Below are 23,509 nucleotides of genomic sequence, written 5' to 3'. Positions count from 1 at the left end.
CACATCTGTAGCAATTATCAAAGCCACGCAGCTGTAGGTCTGGCTTCATGCCACTAAGGGTCCCCAAACCGTCTGTCATGACTCCAGCAGTACGTTAACAACACAATGAGACAGGAAACACAACAGTAAGACAAAGTTTTAATGGCTTTTCATAGTTGTCTCAGACACTGAAAACGTTAATGCAGTGCGTGTGAATTGTGTATATATATATATATAAAAAAAAAACAGACTGTAAGAACTAATTTGACCAAATGACACAATAAAGACCTGCAGTATAAAATAGTTACTATTTTATTTTTATTTTTTTTCCATCATGCCACAGAACACTGATGCGTAAAGAGAGATGTGCCTGAGCCCACACTGAGAAAACACTTGCACACACAGTGTTACAAAGCTGTAATGCAAAAGGATTTAACACAGATGGCAAGAAGAACAACCCTGATTGGACACCAGGTCAAGCACTGACTGAACTGGTGCTGAGGTAGACAAACATTCAAACATTTACATAATAGCTATCTAAATGATGATCATCACATTCTTCTAGTACACACATCAAATAAAACAACTTCTGCTTTGTTACAACACAGAAAGATCAGAGAGAAACCTTTTTTGAAAGTGCTCTGTTAGTTTTGGTCCACCACAGAAATCATTAGATCCTTAGTGCATGTGCATCTAGAATAGATAGTAGTACAGTGAAGATGAGTTAGTGCTTATAATTGTTTTCATGGCACTGAGTGTTGGCTGTTTGTTGTAGAAGGCCATAGTGTAGCCTATAGATGCCCAAAGTCTAGCATTATAAAATAATAACATGATGTTGCCCCTATTTTCTGTGCAGGTTTTACATTAGATATATTCAAAATCCAAATGTAATTTATACATTAAATAGAATATTGAGAGAGAACCTCATGTAAACTTTGCTCAGAGGCTTGAGTTGCCTGGGGCATAAAATCATTATAATTAGAAGTATCTTGTTTCAAACTAAGAAGTTTAGACAATGGGGTCTACTAGGGCATGGCAGTGGAATTCAATAAACAAACATCCAGGAACAACAACAATCAATACAACACACTGTATTCATGTATTCAGCACATCTATGCTCCATTTATAAAAGAGGCACAGGGAGGGCTCTTACTTAAATCAGAGACTTATAAAACACACAAGAAAAGATGTTTCTTAAATCAAAACAAATGTAAACAAATTGCAATTCACTGTAATACAAAAATACACAATTTTAAAATCAGAGAAGCCCTCATGTGGCTCTCCTCTAGGAATAACAAACAATTACATTTTTGTACATTTACAGCAACAGACATCACAACTGACGATAACCTGCTTTTAGTAATTCAACTTTACAGAATCATCTTTTCACATTTAGTAAAAAAGACAACACTTGTATTCACATTTTCTTTCTTTTCAAAATTCTAATTCTGTGATTTAACAGACTGCTATAATTCTACCGATTAAAAAAACTATGCATGAAAGCCATTAGAAGGCTTTCAAATCTTTTTTCCACTCAACAGGCAACTGTCCGAATCACTTCTATTAATTCTTTAACTGAACATTTCAAACTGCTTCACCAATATAAAATGACATGACGGTAAAGCTATGATTGATGAAAACAATGAAAAACACCAGTTCTAAGATGTGCTATTGCCTCTGTGCAAAAGTTAAATATTCAAGAGGTAGGGCTTATTCTAATAACAAAACAAAAAAAACTGCCTTGAGGTTGGGTAAAATAAAAAATAAAAATGATTTGGTAACAAAATGAATGACATAAATAGCAAAACCTGTTACCCTTAATGCTTGTCAATGAGCATGAGCAGAGAGACTACCTGACAGGAAATCATATGCGTATTATGTGTGCTGGGAAAATAAATCATCAAAAGCATTTTTGAGGCCATTCAAGTAAAACATGCTGAAAACAAACAACACTTCAAAAAAGTCTATGACAGGAAATGTCACAGAAAATAATAAGACAGGAATAGCATGTGTAAAAACAATTCTGCAATTCTACCAGAGATTCTCCATTCTACGTCTCACAATAAGTGACAGCAGATAGAACTCAATTTGCTTTTTAGTGCAACACTCTTTCATTGCAGAGAACCTGACAAGTAGTATTTTTATCCTTCAACACATACTGTTTGCAGGTTAAATGTTATGACAGGGCATTGTGGCAATTCATGATGGAATCAATCAAACCACAGAAATTATCAAATTGGTTTTCTTCAGAGGAACAAATGAAAAACCTGCACAGACTCACACAGGATAGTGTGTTCTCAGTGTCTAAGACCTGCTCAGACATAACAGAAGTATAAGTAGGTTTTCTCTATCCTCCAGTCCGGGGGCACATCCTCAGGTCTGTGGGTCTTTATGTGTTTCTGCATGGCTGCCAGGCTGGGGCAGAAGTCCTGACAGATGGTGCACTGGTAGGGCGATGCTCCGTTGTGGGTGCGCAGATGTTTGATCATGGCAGAGTAGTCCCTGGATCGCTGGTGACACAGCTTGCACTCAAATGGCTTCTCGCCTACAGGAATACAATATCATACAGTACTTACCAAACGTATCCTTTACGTCGTGCAAAAACCAGAGGTGCTATCTGACCCCCCCACCCCACCCAGTTAGAAATGTGTGTGTGTGTGTGTGTGTGCCATTCAGATGTCAGTATGTCGGGTTTGCTTGGTTATGTGTGGCTGTGACCGTACTGTGGACGCTCTCTAACCTGTATGTACGCGGTAGTGGGTCTCCAGCTGGTGTTTGAGGCTGAACCTCTTGCCACAGCCATTACATTCATAAGGCTTCTCTCCTGTGTGGATGCGCTTGTGTCCCCTAAGCATGCCGTCGTCCCGGAAGCAGCTCCCGCAGAACTCGCACTCAAACGGGTGGTCACCTGAACACGCCACAGGTTAGACGCAGGAGGGAAAAAAAGGTTAGACACACCTGTTATCATGAGTGTCGTAATGCTAAACAGTATCGACGTTCCGGGAGCTGGAGGTCGTTTTCCGGCAAACTCCGGCGAGGTGCATCAAAGGGTAACTTTAGTGTGACTGATACTTTCATATGATGAAGTAATAGTTGGACAGGTCAAATAAGAGCAGGAAAAGTTTGCTATATCACGGTGGATACATCTGGTGCTTTTCATATGTGAACAGTGTTGTCATTTAAGGACACACTCTGGTCGCCTGCTAATAGCTAATAGATGTCCTGCAGTCATGTGGTGCTCTCCATACTTGATCCATCTCTCTCTAAGGCTGTGGCTTTGAGTCATCTGCAATGACCTATGTGTCTCATTAGCTCAGTGTCCACAGCATCAGCCAAGTGGGAGAAGACATACTGTAGCACAGCTCATTATGGCTTGATGCTTCACATAGCCCCAACCCTGCTACAAGACACATGACATTTACACAAAAATACTTTCAAGAATACTAATATGAACACAACGCTGGCCAAACTCCGGTTTACTTCTGTCTTGTCGCATCAATTATGTTTTTGTTCAGTCAATAGACTAGGATACGTGCTGACAGTTGAGTGTGTTATTTAAGGTAAAGAGGAGAACACTTGGGCGTCCTTTCACTGCATCGAGATCTCGGAACCAGAACATTCAATTAGGGATTTTGGTCTATTTATTCAGATTAAGTTTTTCTATAGGTGGTCCTTCACATGTGAGACATGAATAGTGAACGTCAAATTATGATTAAATAGAATTTTGTATTTGCGCTTGCCCCTTTGAATTAGGTGCTATAAGATTCTGTGCTATCCAATCATAAAATGGTGGATTGTCAAAAAAAAATTGTTGTACTGGAAGTAATTGATGTATAGAGATAAATACATGTGCTTTAAAAACAACTTTAATGCACAGTTAAGAGGCATCGTTGTTTTTGTCTTGTTCTATATCAATACAGAAAACATCTATGGAATGAATATTGCATAAATGTGCCACATTATATTGATACATAAGTATTCTAAGGCCTTTAAATGCGAGTAACTAACTAAATATATCAGCCACTCAACCAAACTTCAGCTATGTTCCTGGTCCTCCATAGAATATCTTGTATTTGTAATTTTAGTGAACTATCACTTTAACAAGTGAATATTGAACATTCATATATAATATTATTATTATTATTAACTTTTACCTTGTTTTTTCTTTTACAAAATGTTTTTCCCCCTACAATTTTCACAATTTAGTGAATTATTGAAGCAAATTTTAGTGAATTATTTAGTGAATTATAAAATGTATTAATAAAGTACAGCAATGTGGAGATATGTGGCATCCGAAGCACAGTGCTGTTCTGATTTATTACACTCTGTTCTCACTACCAGGTAGTCTAAAGTGGGATCTTAATGTGCAGGGAAGGAATGCATTCTCCAGCCTTCTACCTTGTTTGTGTTCACACACAGGCGCCCAAGCCACCACAAGGAGTCACTAGGGTGTGACAGGATGAGACAATTGTCCAGCCCTCCAAGATCCCCAACGGGTAATCTGGGAGTGAGATTCCACACTGGTCTCTATCTCTCTACACTGGTCTCTATCTTACAACACTATCTCTCTACACTGGTCTCTATCTTTCAACACTATCTCTCTACACTGGTCTCTATCTTTCAACACTATCTCTCTACACTGGTCTCTATCTTTCTACACAATCTCTCTACACTGGTCTTTATCTTTCAACACTGTCTCTCTACACTGGTCTTTATCTTTCAACACTATCTCTCTACACTGGTCTCTATCTTTCTACACTATCTCTCTACACTGGTCTCTATCTTTCTACACTGGTCTCTATCTTTCAACTCTATCTTTCAACAATGGTCTCTATCATTCAACACTGGTCTCTATCTTTCTCTGCAGATGGAACTTCATTGCTGGAATGGATTTTCAACTGAATACCCATAAAACAAAGATTTACAAATGTCTCAGCATTTTGATTCGCTGAACTTTCGGTAACTTTAAGGTGATGATTAGATTATAAATTCAATACTAAGCAGTTCTCCTATGTGGGGTGTCACATATTTACCGCTCAGTATCTCAAAACTGAATTGTACAGATATGATATTTTTGTCCCAAAGTCTGTCCTCTCCTCTTGCTCCCTCCTTTTTGTCTTTCTCTCCTTCTTCTTATCTAATGACTCCCTCTCAGAGGAACACACAGACAAGTCATTAGCTGTTCTTTAGATATGTATTACAATGTATTCTATCATTTGGTGAGAATCAAAATCTGCCAGTCACAAAGGGGAAGAGCCTAGAATCTGTGTGAAAGAACCTAAAAACATAAAATTGATAAAACTGGTTATAACACAGCATTGCTGTCATAAGAAGAGTGAATTGTTGTAGAATTATTTTTTTTTTACGTTAATAAATTTAGTTAAACCAAATCTTGCATGAAGCTAAAAATGTTGGTCTTATGCTTCAATTCCCTTCTGGGCGTATTTAAGGAGAAAGTCACATTTTATGGGTATTCATCGCACTGGATTTTATTGCTGCAGATTTTTTTTGATGGGAAGGTCAATGGTGATGATGACGACGAAGGCGGTAATAACAATGGACATGGATGTGGTCCTCACCTGTGTGCGAGCGCAGGTGGCGTTTGAGAGTGGTGTGACTGGGGAAGGGCCTGTCACAGTGGCTGCAGACGTAGCTGTGCATGCCCGCATGAACCTCCATGTGCTGCTGCAGAGCCTTCTGGGTCTGGAACCGCTTGGCACACAGCAGACAGAACACCGCCATGTCGGTCCCTGGAGAACACACAGAGACACAGACAGAGAAACGGTTATTTCAGGACCGAACCGACACTCGCTGGGGAAACTGGGTCACTCAACTATGAGCCTGAGCCTCCTCTTGAGTGTTCTAAGGAAAAACGCTTCTTTCAAAGAGCAAAGTGTCTCTACCTTAACTAACCCCCATGACAGGCTTGAAAAGCATTCAGTCTGACTTCACACACGTTCATAATTCAGGTTGACTTGGAAGCCCTGGCCCTTTAGATACATATTTCACACAACATACAGGATGCTAGAACTGTCAGTCACCTAATCAATGCCTTATGGGATGTCAGGAAAATAATTATTCCCCTCAATTCCCATCAAGCCTCTGCACCAGGAGCCTCTGAAGTCCTCTGTGTCTGTCCACAGAGAGAGGCTGATAGCAGCTCCACCCCGAATGATGCCTACACTATGAGCTATGTGCAGAATGTTAAGTAGCGATATCAAGCCATTAAAGGCAGGACTGCAGGAAAAACACAATCCTTTTAATCCCGCGTGTGACCTGGCATCACTTTGGGGCTGCTTTCCTGTTGCGCTGAGAGTGGAGCGGAATACAGATAGGAAAACACAAGCTAGTTTTACTCACACAGGATCTGTGAAGAGCTGCCCGTTAAATGCACTCACAAATAACGTACGGGGTTTCACGCCGTTCATAATACTATTTAAGGATCCCATTTTGCTTATCCTTCTCATGAAAATTGCAATGTGAGTTTGGACTGAGTCGTCAGTCCATTGGGTAATCAATTCCACTGATAATAATGTGTGAGTCCTACAGAGCGGTGGTTAATGTTAGGTTATGAGGTCGTTATTTCTCTGCCTGCTTGGGTTTAGGATCATTTACAAAGCTAGCAGGTCCCATTCCTCACGACTGGGATTCAATCAGACATCTCCAGCAGAGGATCATTAGTAAACAGGAGGCTATGCCAGTGCTTCATTGGAATTCAAGTGGGGTTGCCGAGTCACATTTAAAATGCAGTCTGATGAGGTCCACTAAATCAAATCATTTGTTACTGTTATTGAAGTGCCTTGAGGCAACTGGCAATTAAATTGGAATTAGTGCAGGGAAAGAGATACAGCACGCTCATACTAAAAGGGGAGATTGTCAGACAGTGTTTGGGGTTCAATCAAGTTAACAGACAGGGATATTTATAGTCAATAATTCAATCCATTTCGGCAATAAATCATATAATCTCTCTGTTGTTTACCATCTTCCAGCAATCCACATGCCAAAAATGTGTGCAGAATATTCCTTTTGAGTTAAGTCATGATGATCCACAGACACAGATCACTTATCGAACAACTATATAACCTACTCTGAGTCAGTAAGTATATCAGGGGCTCAGATTACATGAGGTCCTCTTCACAAACAACACGCGGTTGCTGTGTTCGCCTTAACTGTAATAGGAGAATTGAACATTATTCACACTCATTAACAGAGACGTGAGAGAGCTTGAGAGATGTTCTCCGTTCTGCACAATGCAACAGAAAGAGGGCCTACTGGAATGCAGTGCACCTGTTCTCTAGCTTTATTCCAGTGGCCATCTGCACAATAGAAACACAATGTGGTTCAGACCCTCAATGACCAACCCCATTAGTCATAGGCTCTTCATTCAACTCCTACACTTCCAGTCTTTGTGTAGTAGCCTAATGATCAGGGCTTTTTTCACCCACGGATCACAATGTTTTACCATCGGACAAAAGAGCTTCCCTGGCTACCACCATTCCACCCCCTAAACCCAACAAGACAAGAGTGGTTCTTTCATTAGGTCTCACTGTCTAGCTGACTGTGTACTTTCTTTGGTTTCTGATTTTTTTTCTCACTTCTCAAGATATGGCCACTAACAGCAGGAACATGTGGAATGGACTGAGAGCTATTACAGACTACAAAAGGAAAACAGGCAGCGTGGGGGGAAGTGTCTTTCTATGCACGTTTTGAGAGTGATTCTACGGCCAAGGATGTACAGATGGTCCAGGACAACAGCCCGCTGCAATTATCCAAGGCAGACGTGCAAATTCCTCAGAAGGACATACCCTTGCAAGGCGACCGGATGACCAACCGGAAGATGTACTTTTGGATATTTTCAACCAATCACTACTTCAGCCTGTAGTCCGGACATGTTTCGAGAAGACCACCATTGTCACAGTCCCCAAAAAAATATAGAAGACAGAAAGCCCTCTGCCTAAAATACTATCTCCCTGTGGTACTAACATCCCTGATAATGAAGTGCTTCAAGCGGTCGGTGAAAGCACACATCACCACCTCCCTACCCTCAACTTTAGATCCACTACAGTTTGCTTACAGACCCAACAGGTCTACAGATGACACCATTGCCAAAGAAATACATATGTGAGAAAGCTGTTCACTGATTACAGATCAGCGCTCCACTATTGCACTCCACAAGCTTGTGGCGAAGTTCAGGGATCTGGGCCTCAACTCCGCCCGGTGCAGGCGGATCCTTGACGTCCTGCCGGGGAGACCCCAGGTGGTTAGGATGGCCAGCTCCACCCTCTTCCACACTGACTCTCAGCAGTGGCGCACCACAAGGCTGTGTGATCAGTCCCCTCCTTTACTCCCTGTTCACGCATGACTGTCCGGCCACGCGCTCCTCTGACGTCGTCGTTAAGTTTGCTGACGACACCACCGTCACTGGCCTGTTCCACAGTAATGACGAGACCGCCGATAGAGAGGAGGTGAGAACCCTGTCATCGTGGTGTCAGGATGACAACCTCCAGATCAACCTCAGCAAAACTAAGCGTCTGCTCCATAAGACTGTTGAACACTTGAGCACCTGCCCCTCACCCCCTATTCCCATGCTTAGCAAAATGAGCCATTGCATTTGCTCACATATACCTGGAACTTCTACTGGACCCTTTACAATTGGTCCCTTACACTTACTCACCTAACCACCTTACACTTATGTGGGATCACTCGTCTTATATTCTGGTTGGTGCTATTATGTACCTAGTCATTCTACTGGTTCTGTTGCACATGCAACACCTCATTAATTACCATGGTAATATTGCACTAGAGTTAAATTATTGTCAAGTCATGTACATAGTCATTCTGTTGCACATCTGCCATTTCATCATTCATTATTTAATAATTTATTGCACTGGAAACCCAACCAAGCTTTTCATTGCCAATAACACTGTTGTTAATGTGTAATTACAAATAAACCTGAACTTCATGTACAGATACCCCTTCAACAGAATGCACCAATAGTCTAGGCAAAGTAAACATTTAACGTAAAAAGAAAAAGATGTTTAGGAACTGTGAAATCCATTCTGTGCTGCCTGACCTGCAATATATGAACAATGTAGGATCTAAGAAAATGTCAACAATTCAATCTCAATATAGCCAGCAGGGGGAGTGCTCTCTATTCTACTTTTAGCCTCCAACGAGCTGGAGATACAGTCCCTCAACTGACAAAGTATGATTAGTTACTACTGGACATGATGAAATGTTTTTCTCAGTACGATGTCTCACTCACTGATGAGCAGTTGTCATTCCTTAATTCTTAAAATGACCATTTCATGACCATTTTCATAAGTCTGCGTTTTGAGCACTAGGCCTAAACCAGTACATTCTCTAAATGAATTCCTTTTCTACCATACCGTTCCTACTTCTAGGCACATACTCAATACCCTGTTATCCCACTGCTATAAAGAAATTGTGAAACAGTGAAAACAAAATAACTTCCTTAACAACGAACTTTGTTAGACAGTGATAAAACCCTGATTATCATCGTAGACGTTTCCAGTAACAACTGAATTGAAATGAAACAACAGGACCACCAATATAAATAGCCCCTTTAATAAAAAAGAGTGGTCGACAGTGACAGAGAGGTGCAGCACATCTGTATGCTGACATGAATTAGCTTGACTAGCACCACTGCGCTGTGTTAACTTTCACACAAAACACTTTCACAGCAGCTCTTTCCAGAATGCTTTGCTCTTTAGTGCAGAGCAGCCGTTCTGTGAGAAAATAGAATCTCCTGTAGGTATGTCCCTGCCCCACTGCCCCCTGCTTTCTCACCCTTAACCAGACAATGGGAACAGGATTTGGTCTTCTGACCTCTTGACCCGAGGTCCTCAATGGGGTAAACACCATGTAATCAATGGTATTCCTCAAAGCCTAGATGGCTGACTGAGCACTGGGCCTCCCTATGGAGTCACACAGGGAGGGGCTTTTCATACATTCCACAGAGAAAGATTATTTAACTTGAGTTTAGTTTCAGTAAACTTTAGCCAGCATACAGAGAACTAACCTGAACAACAGTACCTGTTTTCCCATCTGCGAAAAGGAGCAAAGAAGAGAAGAACATTTCTGCAGGTTCAATTAAACATCAAGCATTTATCAGACCCGACATCAGGACATGACATGGGAGCATGTAAGAGCCAGTCAATAGTCAAAATAAGGCAGGCAACACAGCTGTGGCTGTGCCTTAACAGACAATAACATGTCTCTAGGCAACCGGATTGGATCATGGCCCTTCTTGGGGTGAAGTGTTCAAACTAATCCCTCCATTCACAAATAAGCAAAGCCTGTTCCTTTTCTAAGGACTAACAAAAGTTTTCCCACCCTCAGAATCCCAAGTAACCCGGCTGCACATGGAACAAGGGATTGCATTATGTATCATACAGATCTCTGCAACGGTCTCCGTCTTCAGGTTTAGTTTAAAGATTCTAATCTAATCTCAAGCATCTGTGTTAAGAGCACGTTTCTGTATAGGTCTCAACACAGCTCTACAAAACAACCATGGACTGCTCCCTTAAACCTGTACAAAAAAAGAATATATGAATGGTTGCAGTGCTGGTCTGGGAGCCAAACTATACAGAGGCTCCGGGAAATGTTAGACATTTCCTTACAGGGGTAATCTGGAGTGGCTGCATACATTTATTGACATATAAATTACGTACATTTATCCACAGATTCTTGAAGAATATAATGTTAAATTGCTTCATGAGCTTAGTATAACTGTTGTAACCAGTCAGAACCCAAAATAATAGCTTGTTTAATTCTATTGTTCGCAAACCTAGTAAGTGTGAATGAAGCCTCAAAACATGGTTCAGTGCTATAAGGTTGATATCTGGGATTTCTGGGATTGCATACATATTTATGTCTGTACATCTCAGAGTTTCTCCTGCCCCATCCCTCAGGTTTTTACAGAAACTGGGGTGGGAATGTGCTTTGTGATTGTTTAAAGAGGGCTTATTAAGATCAATGCGAGGAGGTACAGTACAATGCCAAACTCTTCAAAGAGATTCAATGGGGTGAACATATTCGCTGAATGGATCTTAAACTGCTTGACTCCACATCAAGCATGGTAAAGGAGCTATTATCAAAACTCCTAACATCACTCAGGTTTCTAGCTGCTCCTATGACTTAGGTATACAGTATCTCACAAAAGTGAGTACACCCCTGACATTTTTGTAAATATTTGATTATATCTTTTCATGTGACAACACTGAAGAAATGACACTTTGTAGCTTGTAAAACCGTCCCTTCAAAATAACTCAACACACAGCCATTAATATCTAAACCGCTGGCAACAAAAGTGAGTACACCCCTAAGTGAAAATGTCCGAATTGGGCCCAATTAGCCATTTTCCCTCTCCGATGTCATGTGACTTGTTAGTGTTACAAGGTCTCAGATGTGAATGCAGGAGTGTTAAATTTGGTGTCATTGCTCTCACACTCCCTCATACTGGTCACTGGAAGTTCAACATGGCACCTCATGGCAAAGAAAAAAAGAAGTGTTGCTCTACATAAAGATGACCTAGGCTATAAGAAAATTGCCAAGACCCTGAAACTGAGCTGCAGCACAGTGGCCAAGACCATACAGCGGTTTAACAGGACAGGTTCCACTCAGAACAGACCAAAGAAGTTGAGTGCACATGCTCAGCGTCATATCCAGAGGTTGCCTTGGGAAATAGACGTATGAGTAATGCCAGCATTGCTGCAGAGGTGGACGGGGTGGGGGGTCAGCCTGTCAGTGCTCAGACCATTTGCCGTACACTGCATCAAATTGGTCGGCATGGCTGTCGTCCCAGAAGGAAGCCTCTTCTAAAGATGATGCACAAGAAAGCCTGCAAACAGGAACCATGTCCTGTGGCCTGATGAGACCAAGATAAACCTATTTGGTTCAGAAGGTGTCAAGCGTGTGTGGTGGCAACCAGGTGAGGAGTACAAAGACATGTGTGTCTTGCCTACAGTCAAGCATGGTGGTGGGAGTGTCATGGTCTGGGGCTGCATGAGTGCTGCTGGCACTGGGGAGCTACAGTTCATTGAGGGAACAATGAATGCCAACATGTACTGTGACATTCTGAAGCAGAGCATGATCCCTCCCTTCGGAGACTGGGCCGCAGGGCAGTATTCCAACATGATAACGACCCCAAACACACCTCCAAGACGACCACTGCCTTGTTAAAGAAGCTGAGGGTGAAGGTGATGGACTGGCCAAGAATGTCTCCAGACCTAAACCCTATTGAACATCTGCTGGGCATCCTCAAATGGAAGGTGGAGGAGCACAAGGTCTCTAACTTCCACCAGCTCTATGATCTCGTCATGGAGGAGTGGAAGAGGACTCCAGTGGCAACCTGTGAAGCTCTGATGAATTCCATGCCCAAGAGGGTTAGGGCAGTGCTGGGAAATGATGGGGGCAAAATATTGACACTTTGGGCCCAATTTGGACATTTTCACTTAGGGGTGTACTCACTTTTGTTGCCAGCGGTTTAGACATTAATGGCTGTGTGTTGAGTTATTTTGAGGGGACAGTAAATTTACACTGTTATACAAGTTGTACACTCACGACTTTACATTGTAGCAAAGTGTCATTTCTTCAGTGTTGTCACATGAAAAGATATAATCAAATATTTACAAAAATGTCAGACCTTCTAAGTAACTGACTGGGTCACTGAAGGCTAGATGTTACAGTATGATAGTCTACATACAGTCATAAACCATACAGAACCTCAGATGACCCCAGGCAGTTCAGCCACTGATCAACAGAGCGCTAATCCACCAGAGTGAAGAACAACCAGCTCAATAATTAATGCAACAAGAGATACGTTGCTCATGTTTAACCACCATTCCATGGCCCAGTTCATTAAGGTCACGTGCAATCTGTGGTTCCAAAATTCCAAAGTTTTACATATTTTCCATACATGAAGTCTAGGGCAGAGGTCTGCGGGACCTGCATGAGTGGACTGGGCAGTGTTCACTGTGTACACAACCCAAAATAGCCAGAGGCCAGTAAAATAGACTGGGGTAAACAGAGTACAGTATGACTCAGTACTTTAAGATGTGGACCAATGATTAGCTATTTACAGTGGAATAAGGGTATGCGTTTCAACGGACTGCATGGTCATTACTGTGAACGCAGTTTGCACAATAATTATTGTGCACTTGAATAAGGCCAATTCCATTGAGACGAGGCTATGGACTTGAAAATAGACGAGCAGTGAATGTTAACATTAAGTGTGATTGAGTGTGACGAGTTCTCTGTATAATACGGCTTATTTGTACTGTATTTGTAATGTTTTCATTCATACTGTGGCAGAATGAAAACCTTTATCAAAGGAAGTGCTGATGTGTAGGAGACGAGCAACTGCCTGCAAGCACAGACAAAGACGGCCCTCTTAGGGCCCTTCTTCCACCGAAAATGTCCCATCACCGTCTCCATTTCCTCTACAATGAACCAAGCCGAAATGCTCTTATGAAGTAAAGTCATTGTTGACTGAAAGGTTTCCAGATGGTTCTATTCTTTTATTTTGGGCACTCACAAGTAGGTCAGAGGCAGAGCGGACGGAGGCTGTGACAGAGAGAGCAGTGGCTGGGGCCGAGTAAACAGCAACACATGATGTTGTTTTCCTGGGAGACCTGGCATCCAATGCCACCAATCGTCCCAACCAATGCCTGTAGGAACTCCCCCCTTAACAAGTACACCCTGTCCCTCCCACAAAGCCTGAACCTCCCTCCATCGACAACCCACAACAACCTACCTCTGACATTCACGGTGTGTCAAAAACGCACTCTCATTCACTGGAAATCAGCCAGTTCTGTATTGAATTCCCTGTAGTGTGATTGATTTGAGAGCCAACAGGGTTTTTGTCAAGGACTGTAGGGGTGTTTTTCCCGTCTTGAGGTGGCTGGACGAGTAAACTAAGAGGAAGCTAAGAGGAAGCTTGTTTGGCTCACTGGCATACTGTCACACGGCGAGATACAAAGCCATGGTAACCAGATGAATCCAGCCAGTAATCTAAAAGGTTACACACCTAGGATGTGTTGAAAGAATAATCAAAAGACGACTATAGTTCTTTTCAAAGTCTGATGTGTTAAACCTGTGAACTGTTCAACCAAAATGTTTGTGTATGCCATCCTGATGCAGTAAAAAAGAAATACCCTTTATGCAACACCCTTTGAGTGCAGACCACAGACTTGTTTTTTGCTTGTGGCTAAAGAATCTGAACATTTGACTGTATATTCCAAAAGTGAATGACCACAGTACAGCCCAATTCCCTAAAACCACCAACCTGCTCCAACAATCCATACTATCCTGGTCAGACCGTGGCCTTTAAGTACAAACTGACAGTAAGTGGGTCATGTGTCACACTAGACCAAGCTGAGATCATAACAAAATGAGTGAGTAATGGCCTATACCCTTCACTGGATACACTGCCAAGCCGACAACTGAGCCCTGGATGTTTACAACCTGAGGGAGAGGAGGTAGAGACCTGGGCATCGTTAACACCCCTCCATGTCCACAGACATTAACTATTCATACACTGTGTGCCACCTGGAGTTACAATTACATGCCAACGCTTCAGAGACGGTTATCACATTTCTCTGCCAGTAGCAGAAAAGGTGTGGATGCCCACACAAAGTAGACTGTAGGGTTGGATTATTAAAAAGGAAAGTTTAATTTACTGTAATGAATGGGCTTCACATAGCGGGAGAGGGTCTGGTGTCATGGACAGCTTTGATTTCAACTAAACTGAGTGGTGTAAACCTTTTAATAAGGGATACTCAGTCAGCTGGTCTGAGTGGTGACTAGCTGAATAAAACCAGTTGACTTCAGATTCGTTCCCCGGGCGCTAATGTCCATAATCTCCTGAGCTGGAGACAATAAATACTCGCAGTTTCTCACAATGAGATCATTCCTAAACAAAATATGTTGATCTAACTTGTTGCCGTGGAAAGGGGAAGTGAAGAGCCACTCCTCACACACACTGGACTGGCCGCAGGCCCACAACACTCATGAGGTTGCAGCGGCAGGCTTGCCCCGCTGTGTCAGGCTCGCTAACATCTTGGTACATCGACACGCACCCTCATGGGATGCCAGGAGATATTAGTGGGTGATATCTGAGAGGGCCCTCCTGTCCTCACAAGCCACTGATAAATTATGGAGCAACGTGAGGGAGACAGTTTAACCCTGCCTGCCATTACAATGACAAGGAAGTTAATCACCACCATCATAAGTTTATAACGAGTCTGAATGAGCAACAGGTGAGACGGAATACATTCCCTTATCGGTTGCTACCACGGTGTTCAGTGTATCATACCTAGCTGTTTAAGGGCGGTAAATGAGCTAATACAGGACATCAACGGCCCGTATGTGATTTAACAGGGAACTAGGGTTGAGTTTGGGCGTTAATATGCGCATGTGTGTATTCGTGTGTCTGTCTGTACCTGTGTGTGTCTGTCTGTGGGCCTCCAGAGCGTCTTCGGCAGAGAACGTAGCTCCACACTGATCACACACCAGCGCCTCGGCTCCAGCTGCAAGAACCAAATCACAGACGTGTCATCATCACACACTCAACAAATGGATTACAGTATTTCAGCCTCACTAATGAGACAAGGTAATACAGTATGACAGCAATTTTCTTTGACAGCATAACTGGAAGGATGCGGTAGAGGGCGCAGCTACATTGAAATGCAAGGTTATGTCAACGATTCATCATCTGAAGATCAGATGGCTATAAAAGGTCTACTTTCATTTCCAAATCCAACCGCATTTTTACAAGGTGAGGGAGCTGTTGGATTGAAACCTGGAGCACGGTTTAAAGATCCCTCGGGACCCGCCCCTTTCCGTTGTTTACGGTTACATAAGGAGGCACATACTGTACAGTGCAGAAAAGGAGGCGCGCGTGGAGAAAACACAACTCCGGCCAAACAACGGCGGCGCACCAGACAGTGCGCCGTGGCCTCTCTCTTTGCGCCGACGAGGGGCTGAACTGAAGAGTTTTATTTACCGTGGCCTGTTATCAGGGGCTGAACAGTGTGCAGCCTGTCAGCCTGAGTGGCTGGAGAGGGATTGGGTGTTCTGAGCACCGCAGACGCTTTGCTCTGAGACCCTTTATCATAAACACTCCAGAGTCAACACTCCCTACTCATCTCCCTCAGTAACACACACAGCCCCCCCCCTCACCTTTGGAATGCCCTTGTCTTCTCTCATGAAGAGATCAGTAAAGACAAGAGCGCTGGAACCACTCAGCTACAGAAGCCCGTGCTCTGACCAATGGGGATTTCAGCTGGTGATTTTGCACACACATGTAATTGTGGGCGAGTGAATGCGTACACATGCAAGGGTGGAAACACACGCACGTGCGCTCATATATTCACTCACACACACACACACACACACACACACGGAATACACTCCCAGCTGTTTGGATGCGGGCTGACTGTGAGATGTAAATCGGTTGCAGATCCATACTGGCCCAGGGCTCACTCACTGATCTATTTTCTGCTCAGCTGGCTTTAAATGAAGTTAAAATGACTCATTAAAACGCCCACAAGCTTTGGGAACTGGGAGCTCTGCAGCCTAAATGTAGTCCTCTTTTAATTCTCCCTGTACAGCTGTACAACTATTACCAGTGCACTTGTGAGCTAAAATAATCATCCACAGCCAATAGTATTTCATATAGTTATTTCAGATTTTTTTTTTTTTTGTTTGTAAAAACAAAACATTTCAGCAGGCTATGTGGCCTTTAAGCAGATTTATTGTGATGTACCACACAGCTTTCCTTGACTGAGAGAAGTCTTGTAAGGACAATAAATTCTATGTTGTGTGTTATGTTCTGTGACAGTGTGTCCAGTATGTTATGTTGTGCTGTTGGGAGATTGTGTGTGATTAGGGAGGATGAGAACATAGTGCATTGTCTTGTGCAGTGAAAGGCACAGAGTGTGCTCTCATCCATAAACCATCAAACTGTCTCCAGACGAGGCTGCAATCGTCCTCCATCAAAACACTTTGTCTGGCATACCAAAATACGAGCCAGCATCGAGCTGAATACCAAATCAGCCCATTAGAGCCGCGGAGCACTCGCTCCTTAGCAACCAACAGAGGATCTAAAGGCTGCCATGGGCTATATGACAACACACAATGACAATAAAATAAGATCAAACTCTCTTTTTGTGAAATACATAGGCTATATATTTTGTGTCTGAATACAAATCAGTTAGAAGGAGGTTTCAGAAATCTATTTTGCAATGAAAGATCAAAGTATCTGAATGATGTCTAACACACCTACTATCACACTGTATCAGGTAAATCAGATCACGCAGGTGCGGACTGGATCGGTAAAGGCTCGCCGCCATTACCCAACTAGTCAAATGCGACTGACTGTGATGCAGCCATTGTGTTCCGTTCAGAGTTCCAAACACATACTGAACTCATCAATGCGTCCATACATGTTTGCTGCACACACTCCGGAGACAGGAAATCTCTTATCTGTCTCCTCCTAACGCTCTCCTGGAGATCAGAGGGGAGGAAAGCCAAGGCGCTATGGCAGCCTTTAGAGTGGGGTTTCTGTTGATATTTTAGTTTCATTTTTAGGCCCTCTCTCTGCCTGCTCCCCTCCCCTTCTCCTGCTCTATTTTGGATAAAGTGGCTGGGAGAGCAGTCAGGTCTGATTAAGTCTGCGTTTGGGTACAGTGTGTTCCTGGACACACATCTGCGAGCGAGCCATCACACACGCTTCAGAACACTGGCAGAACACCCAGGCCTGCCGGCAGCTGATGATGTCATCACTCAGAGGAGCAGAGCTCGCGAGGAGCCAGACAGACCCTCAGAAAACACGCACACACACACACACGCGCACGCGCGTACATACAGTACACACAAAACCAGATGCAACAGAGAGAAGACAGAGAACTGAGGATCTGACACGCGCGTAGACAGTCACAGACAGGACTCCTAAGGACTCTTAAACCCACATCACACGTTCCTCACACATCCGCTATACAGTGACAGAAGGAACAAGTTTAATGCGAAAACAGCAGGGCCCTATGAGAGGTATTCTTAATGGAATTGCCTCGGTTCAAACCGTCATGTGGCGGTGTTACCTGAGTGAGAGAGCATGTGCATTCTGAGGCGCACACTGTCCATGAAGCGTCTGCCACAGAACTCACAGCCGTGGCCCGTCTCTCCTCCACTGTGCAGCTTCCTGTGGGGAAAGAGGCAAAATGACTGAGGCAATGGCCAGTCTCAGAGATGATGTTCCAAAAATGTTTTGACGCTTTTTTTCATCATTGTTCTCGTGAAGAACATCATGTTTATTTCCCGACATGAAACCAACTTGCTAACCATGCCTCTGTATCATTAGTGTAGATTGGTCTCTCAGGTGAATCACACATTATCACAGTGTGTGCCAAAAGAAAAAAAGACCACGAATATCAGGGATCATTTTAGACAGCACAATAGTAATACACCCACATGCACATAATGACACAGACAAAACACAGACACGTCCAGACACAAGAAAGAAACTGACTCGCCACTCAGCCTGCATAAAAGCCCATCATATCATGTCACAAACATCCAGCCATGCAAGGCTGCACTGCAATGCTATCCTCAAATTCCCATCTGTAAGCAACAGCATCACAATGGTCAGACAGCAGTTTCCAGGGCCCAGGTTTGGAAAGATACCTGTCTGGGTTTCACTGATCGAAGAGAATTATATTCATAGAATACCATGAATAAAACAAATGTCCCCATTCAAGACAATGTTCTATTTATCCTACTTCCATATGTGAAATTGTAGTGATCCGGTAGGCAAAATCTTTTGAAACAATTAAAAAACAAAGTGTCACTAAGATTGAACTCTCTTCAACAATTTCACAAACACCTGCTATATTTAAACGAACCCGAAAACAGGAACGTTTCTACAGAAAACTTATGAAGACAGACACTAGTAAAGACAACGCATATAATTCCTAGCTTTCTCCTTCAGATAATTTGCTTAGTTAATGCCTGATGTTACATTTCTGAAATGGTGCACGGTGCCCTAAAACTTTTCTCTCTCTCCTCTCCACTCAGAAATGTCAGTTTGTACAGTAGGTGACACTCAGTGACCTGTCTCCTGACAGGGACTAGCTTAATTACAACATCAGCAGCCACTAGAAGGTTGACTCCTCCAACCTCCGCAAATTCCCATGACTGAGCATTGGCTAGCTAATACCCTGCTGAATGTTCTGTCATCAGGCTCTTTAAAATACTGGAATGGCACGGGCCTGAAATGTCAGCCATCTGCGTGGGAGAAGAAAGGGTAGAGGTTGGTGCTGTGACACTGATCGTGGCTTGGTTGATTGATTTAGCTATGGGACCTATGGACCTGTCTGTAGCAGTTGTAATGAATAGCAATCCTCACAAGCTAAAGCGAACTGGTGTAGCACATCATCAGTCATCAACAGAGTGTGTTGCCTAGTCTTAACCCACCAACATCTAGTTGTAATGACCAAACTCTAGTCAAAACCACCCACCTCTGGTCCAAACCCATCAATCTCTGGTCTTAACCCATCAATCCATTGTCCAAACCATCAACTTCTAATGTAAACTACCTACCTCTAGTCTGAAGCTACCAAGTCATGAGAGAACTGTTCAATAATAAATGAATGGTTTCTGCCTTATATTCAGAGAAATGCAAAGGAATGCTTCGTTTGTATGAGTTACACCAAATTATAAGGACCAATTTGTGCAAAGATTTAGTATTTTTATAAATGTCTTCATAATTTGACCCCACCTCTGCTATGCAGCCTAATGAAGACATCATTCATTCCTCACATCATGTCCCCAGATTCATAGCCAGGTGTAGAGTTTCATTCAAATGAACATATTTTGCTTCCAGCTCACGTTATGAGTGAATAAAAACAAAAATGTAAACATTTAAATTTGAAGTTGTGTATTACATGTTATCACACGCACCCAAGGATTGACTTATAGCTAATGTCATTCGTCCAGATTGACTTTGATGAACGGTTTACTACATGATTTCATGACCAGAATAATCAGCATCCAATTCAAAATAAATGCATTTCAGCTTACCTGCAAGCCCTCTGTGACAAAACACAGCACTCAATGACACCACAATAACAAAATACCCCCCAAAGACGTGACAGTGTTCTGTGTAGCCTGCGGAACCCTGTGGTCTACCTGTGTTGCTCCATGGCCTCTCTGTCGTGCAGCTGGAGGCCACAGTCCCCACAGCTCTGGCTCTGACTCTGGCCCTGACCCTCGAGCTTCATCCCTGCTGCAAACTGGCCCAGCCTGCTGAGGAGCTCCCTGTGAAGCAGGCCCTGGGGCAGCAGCCCCCCGTAGGTCCTCAGGTCCAGGGACATGGCCAGGGACGGGCCCACCGACATGGGCACAGGCAGCCTCACCTCCCCCATGCGGTTGGAGGGCATGGAGGAGTAGGCCAGGTGTTTCTCAGCCAGCTCAGGGAAACTATCCAGAGGAGAGTGGTTCTCCACTATGCCCCCATCCTCTTGGCCCGAATGCTGCTCTCTTGCCGAGGTGATGACGCTGCCTCTTTGGGGGGTCCCTGGGTCCTCATTCCTGGGCTGGTCCGGCTTAGAGCCCCCCTCCTCTCCAGTAGAGGACTGGCCCTTGTAGCTGCAGGCTTCATCCACCTGCATGTTATTGTCCTCTGTTTTTATTGTCTTACCCAGACTCAGGGAGGGGTCCTGGGATCTACTTAGGCTGTACTGCAGTGGAGACTGACCCAGGCCCTCCAGAACAGCCCCTCCATCCTGGGTGGGGCTGGCCTCAGAGAGCCCCGTGGGAAGCCCGCCTGACCCAGGAGGACTCCTGTCAGTCATGTGGTACAACGCCAGGTGGTGTAGGGCGGTGGGGTTCATGCCACCATCCTGTATGGAATGCTTCTTGGAGATTAGCATGTTCCTCCAGTGCCTCGCTCTGACATGTTCGCTCTCCCCAGGCCCGTGGCTCCTCCCACTCAGGTGGTCCTCCTTCTCCTCAGACTGGATGGTCTCCAGCACCTTGAGGCACTGCTCCTCCAGGTATTCAATCTCCAGGATCTCGGCGGCATAGAGCAGGTCGTCCAGGTCCTCGGCGGTGGCCTGCAGGGAGGCGGTGTAGGCGTACTCCAGGATCTGCTGGAAGGTCTTGGGGGAGAGGAAGTCGAGGGCGTAGCGCAGGCTACTGCGGTGGAACAGGATCTCAAACATCTTGCTGGTGCAGGCAAGGACGGTGCGGTGGGCTGGGAATTCCTGGCCGTCCACCGTGATGATGACGTCACACAGCGTGCCAGACAGACGCATCTGATTGGCCCTCTGCATTAGCGTTGCCGGGTGGGTGGGGTTGTGTAGCTGAAGAACACCCATGTTAGTCAGATGATCCGTAAGGCCTCAGACCCTCTCTGAGCCCATGCATGAGGTGTGGTCTATCCTGCCTGTGTTCCTTGCGTATCTGTATAGGTCTAGAGGAAGGTAGAGAAGAAACCACCATGACTCTTAATCTCAGATTTTGGTAACGACGGTGGAATTAATAAAGAAGTTGCTTGATTGCCATTGTTTGTGTAAAACATTTAAATTGTCTGACACCGGCAAACAGTGTTGTTTTTGTATAGGAGTGTCAGTATAAGGAAATACACAAGAAGGAAACACTGGAGAATCAGGCTCCCCAAAGCAGTGCCCCAAAGGTCGCTTGATTTCTGTTGATCCACCCACTTCTTCCAACACGCCCACTTTCAAACACTCCAAGTATGCTGTTACAGTACCCAAACCGGCTAGTCACACACAACAGGCTATGCAGGCTACAGGCGGATAGAGCTACACACTATCACATGTGCTGTATATGTACGGTTAGACACGTACTGTATCTGTACTGCAACAGGTCACACGCATGTCTAAGCTAATATGCATGTCTAGACTAGGTTACTCTGGTGCGTTGTTATGCGCGCTTAAGTGAAGGACTGCGTAAAATATGACGGATGGGTTACAGCAAGCGGGAGCACTTGTGAATAAGTCACTATAATAAGTTACCAATATCAAACTCCAAATAACATTGGAACCGAATGCACAAACTACATTTAGAAAGGTGTAAAAGACCGCGGGAAATTACACATCTACAACGCTTTTCTACTGTTTGTTGTCGTGGCCAATCCTAAACCAATATAGCCAATTTGATATACTTGTAAAATAATGCTAAGAGAGTTATGTGATTCATATTATACCCTATGTTGTGACCTTTAGGGACCACTGAACCATATCAAACTTATGGGAGGATGTTTGCACTCATGCTAGGTAGTTCGCAACAGGGCTCATCAGGTGCAAACTACGCTGTAATAGATTCACGAATTCCAACGTCAAAACACCGAAATGTCTAAGGGGGACATACTCACTAAGCTATAAATATTTAACAATTTACCACTATAGCAATAATGTTAAAATACATTGGATCACCACATTCTAGTCACCGCGCAACGCGGCTCAGTCACGTCCTCTGTCTGATCGTACGGCGGGCATACTAAACAGCAGTCAAGTTTTAAAATCCCTGTTAGGCTACTGTAACAACAGTCAAACTTTATGCTTAATAACATTTTAAGTCATGCATTCATGTTGCTTATGAAAAACATAAAAAAGCTTATACATTTACTACATTTGTCAATGAATAGGCTACTTCAACATTGTTCGTGAATTGCTCATTGGTTATAGAATAGCAATTTAAGAAACTACATATCCAACTTACATATGAATCACCAGGGCAATGGTAGAATTCTTGCAATGGATATCATAGAAAGACAACTATTTTTCTCTTCATTCCTCTTACCTTAGTAGCCTGTTAAGTCCTCACACAACCGATTGCGTTATCATTCAGGCAACATAATGGCAAGGCAATTCACAGAAACCGCTCCAAAGTCATCCCTGCTTCAAGTAGGCAAATCATCACCCAGGCGACGTCACAGCTTTGAATGATTGTCCTCTGTTCCCGGTTCTATCAAGGCTGCAAACAGAGACATCTACAGGGCAGCAGTCTTCACGACCTGGATGTTGGGCAGGGGTGAATAAGCCAGTAGCCTTTGGATCCAGATGCAACTAGAGCCACTAGTTCTAAGTATTCATCGGTGACTGAAATGGTATAGGCCTTAATTAAGGTGTTTACAAATACCGATAGGTCGGTTTGGTATGATGTGGATCTGGATCTGTTTACAATTCTAGTCACTCTTGTCTAGACAGAGGATCAACAGGAGTCACTACCTCTGGGAACATGGACACAAAAATACATTATTATCCTCAATTTCTATCGAATTGCCCAATCTGTTCAACTAATCTAAAAGGTAACAATAATATTACATTCACCAGCAGTCAATATCACCTTATCAAGAAATTGTTTTAACTCGATCTTTCAACATATACCACAATGAAAATGCAATTTTATGCCACCTTGTGTTTAAAATAGGATATTACATCTAACATCTCTGTGAAAATAGACGGACTTACTATAGAGTAACAGC

General features: G+C 43.5%; 1 protein-coding gene across 2 annotated transcripts; it reads right to left on the bottom strand.

The window, feature by feature from the left end:
* Positions 1–275: 275 nt before the first annotated feature.
* On the bottom strand, positions 276–23,084 carry zbtb16b (zinc finger and BTB domain containing 16b). 2 transcript variants are annotated; one of them, XM_010892208.3, is made up of 7 exons: positions 22,825–23,084; positions 20,188–21,472; positions 18,102–18,202; positions 15,444–15,530; positions 5,559–5,729; positions 2,720–2,887; positions 276–2,524 (listed from the first exon to the last, which is right to left on the bottom strand). In XM_010892208.3, exons 2-7 carry the CDS (start codon positions 21,375–21,377, stop codon positions 2,295–2,297), a joined length of 1,947 nt encoding a protein of 648 aa, XP_010890510.2. In that variant the 5' UTR covers positions 21,378–21,472; positions 22,825–23,084; the 3' UTR covers positions 276–2,294. The 2 variants fall into 2 exon arrangements, with proteins under 2 accessions (XP_010890510.2, XP_010890511.2); XM_010892209.3 differs by lacking the exon at positions 22,825–23,084 and adding an exon at positions 22,744–22,820.
* Between the last annotated feature and the right edge of the window lie 425 nt (positions 23,085–23,509).

This window comes from Esox lucius, chromosome 1 (genome assembly GCF_011004845.1).
Source record: "Esox lucius isolate fEsoLuc1 chromosome 1, fEsoLuc1.pri, whole genome shotgun sequence".
NCBI lineage: Eukaryota > Metazoa > Chordata > Actinopteri > Esociformes > Esocidae > Esox > Esox lucius.
This window is presented reverse-complemented; position numbering and strand designations above follow the sequence as displayed.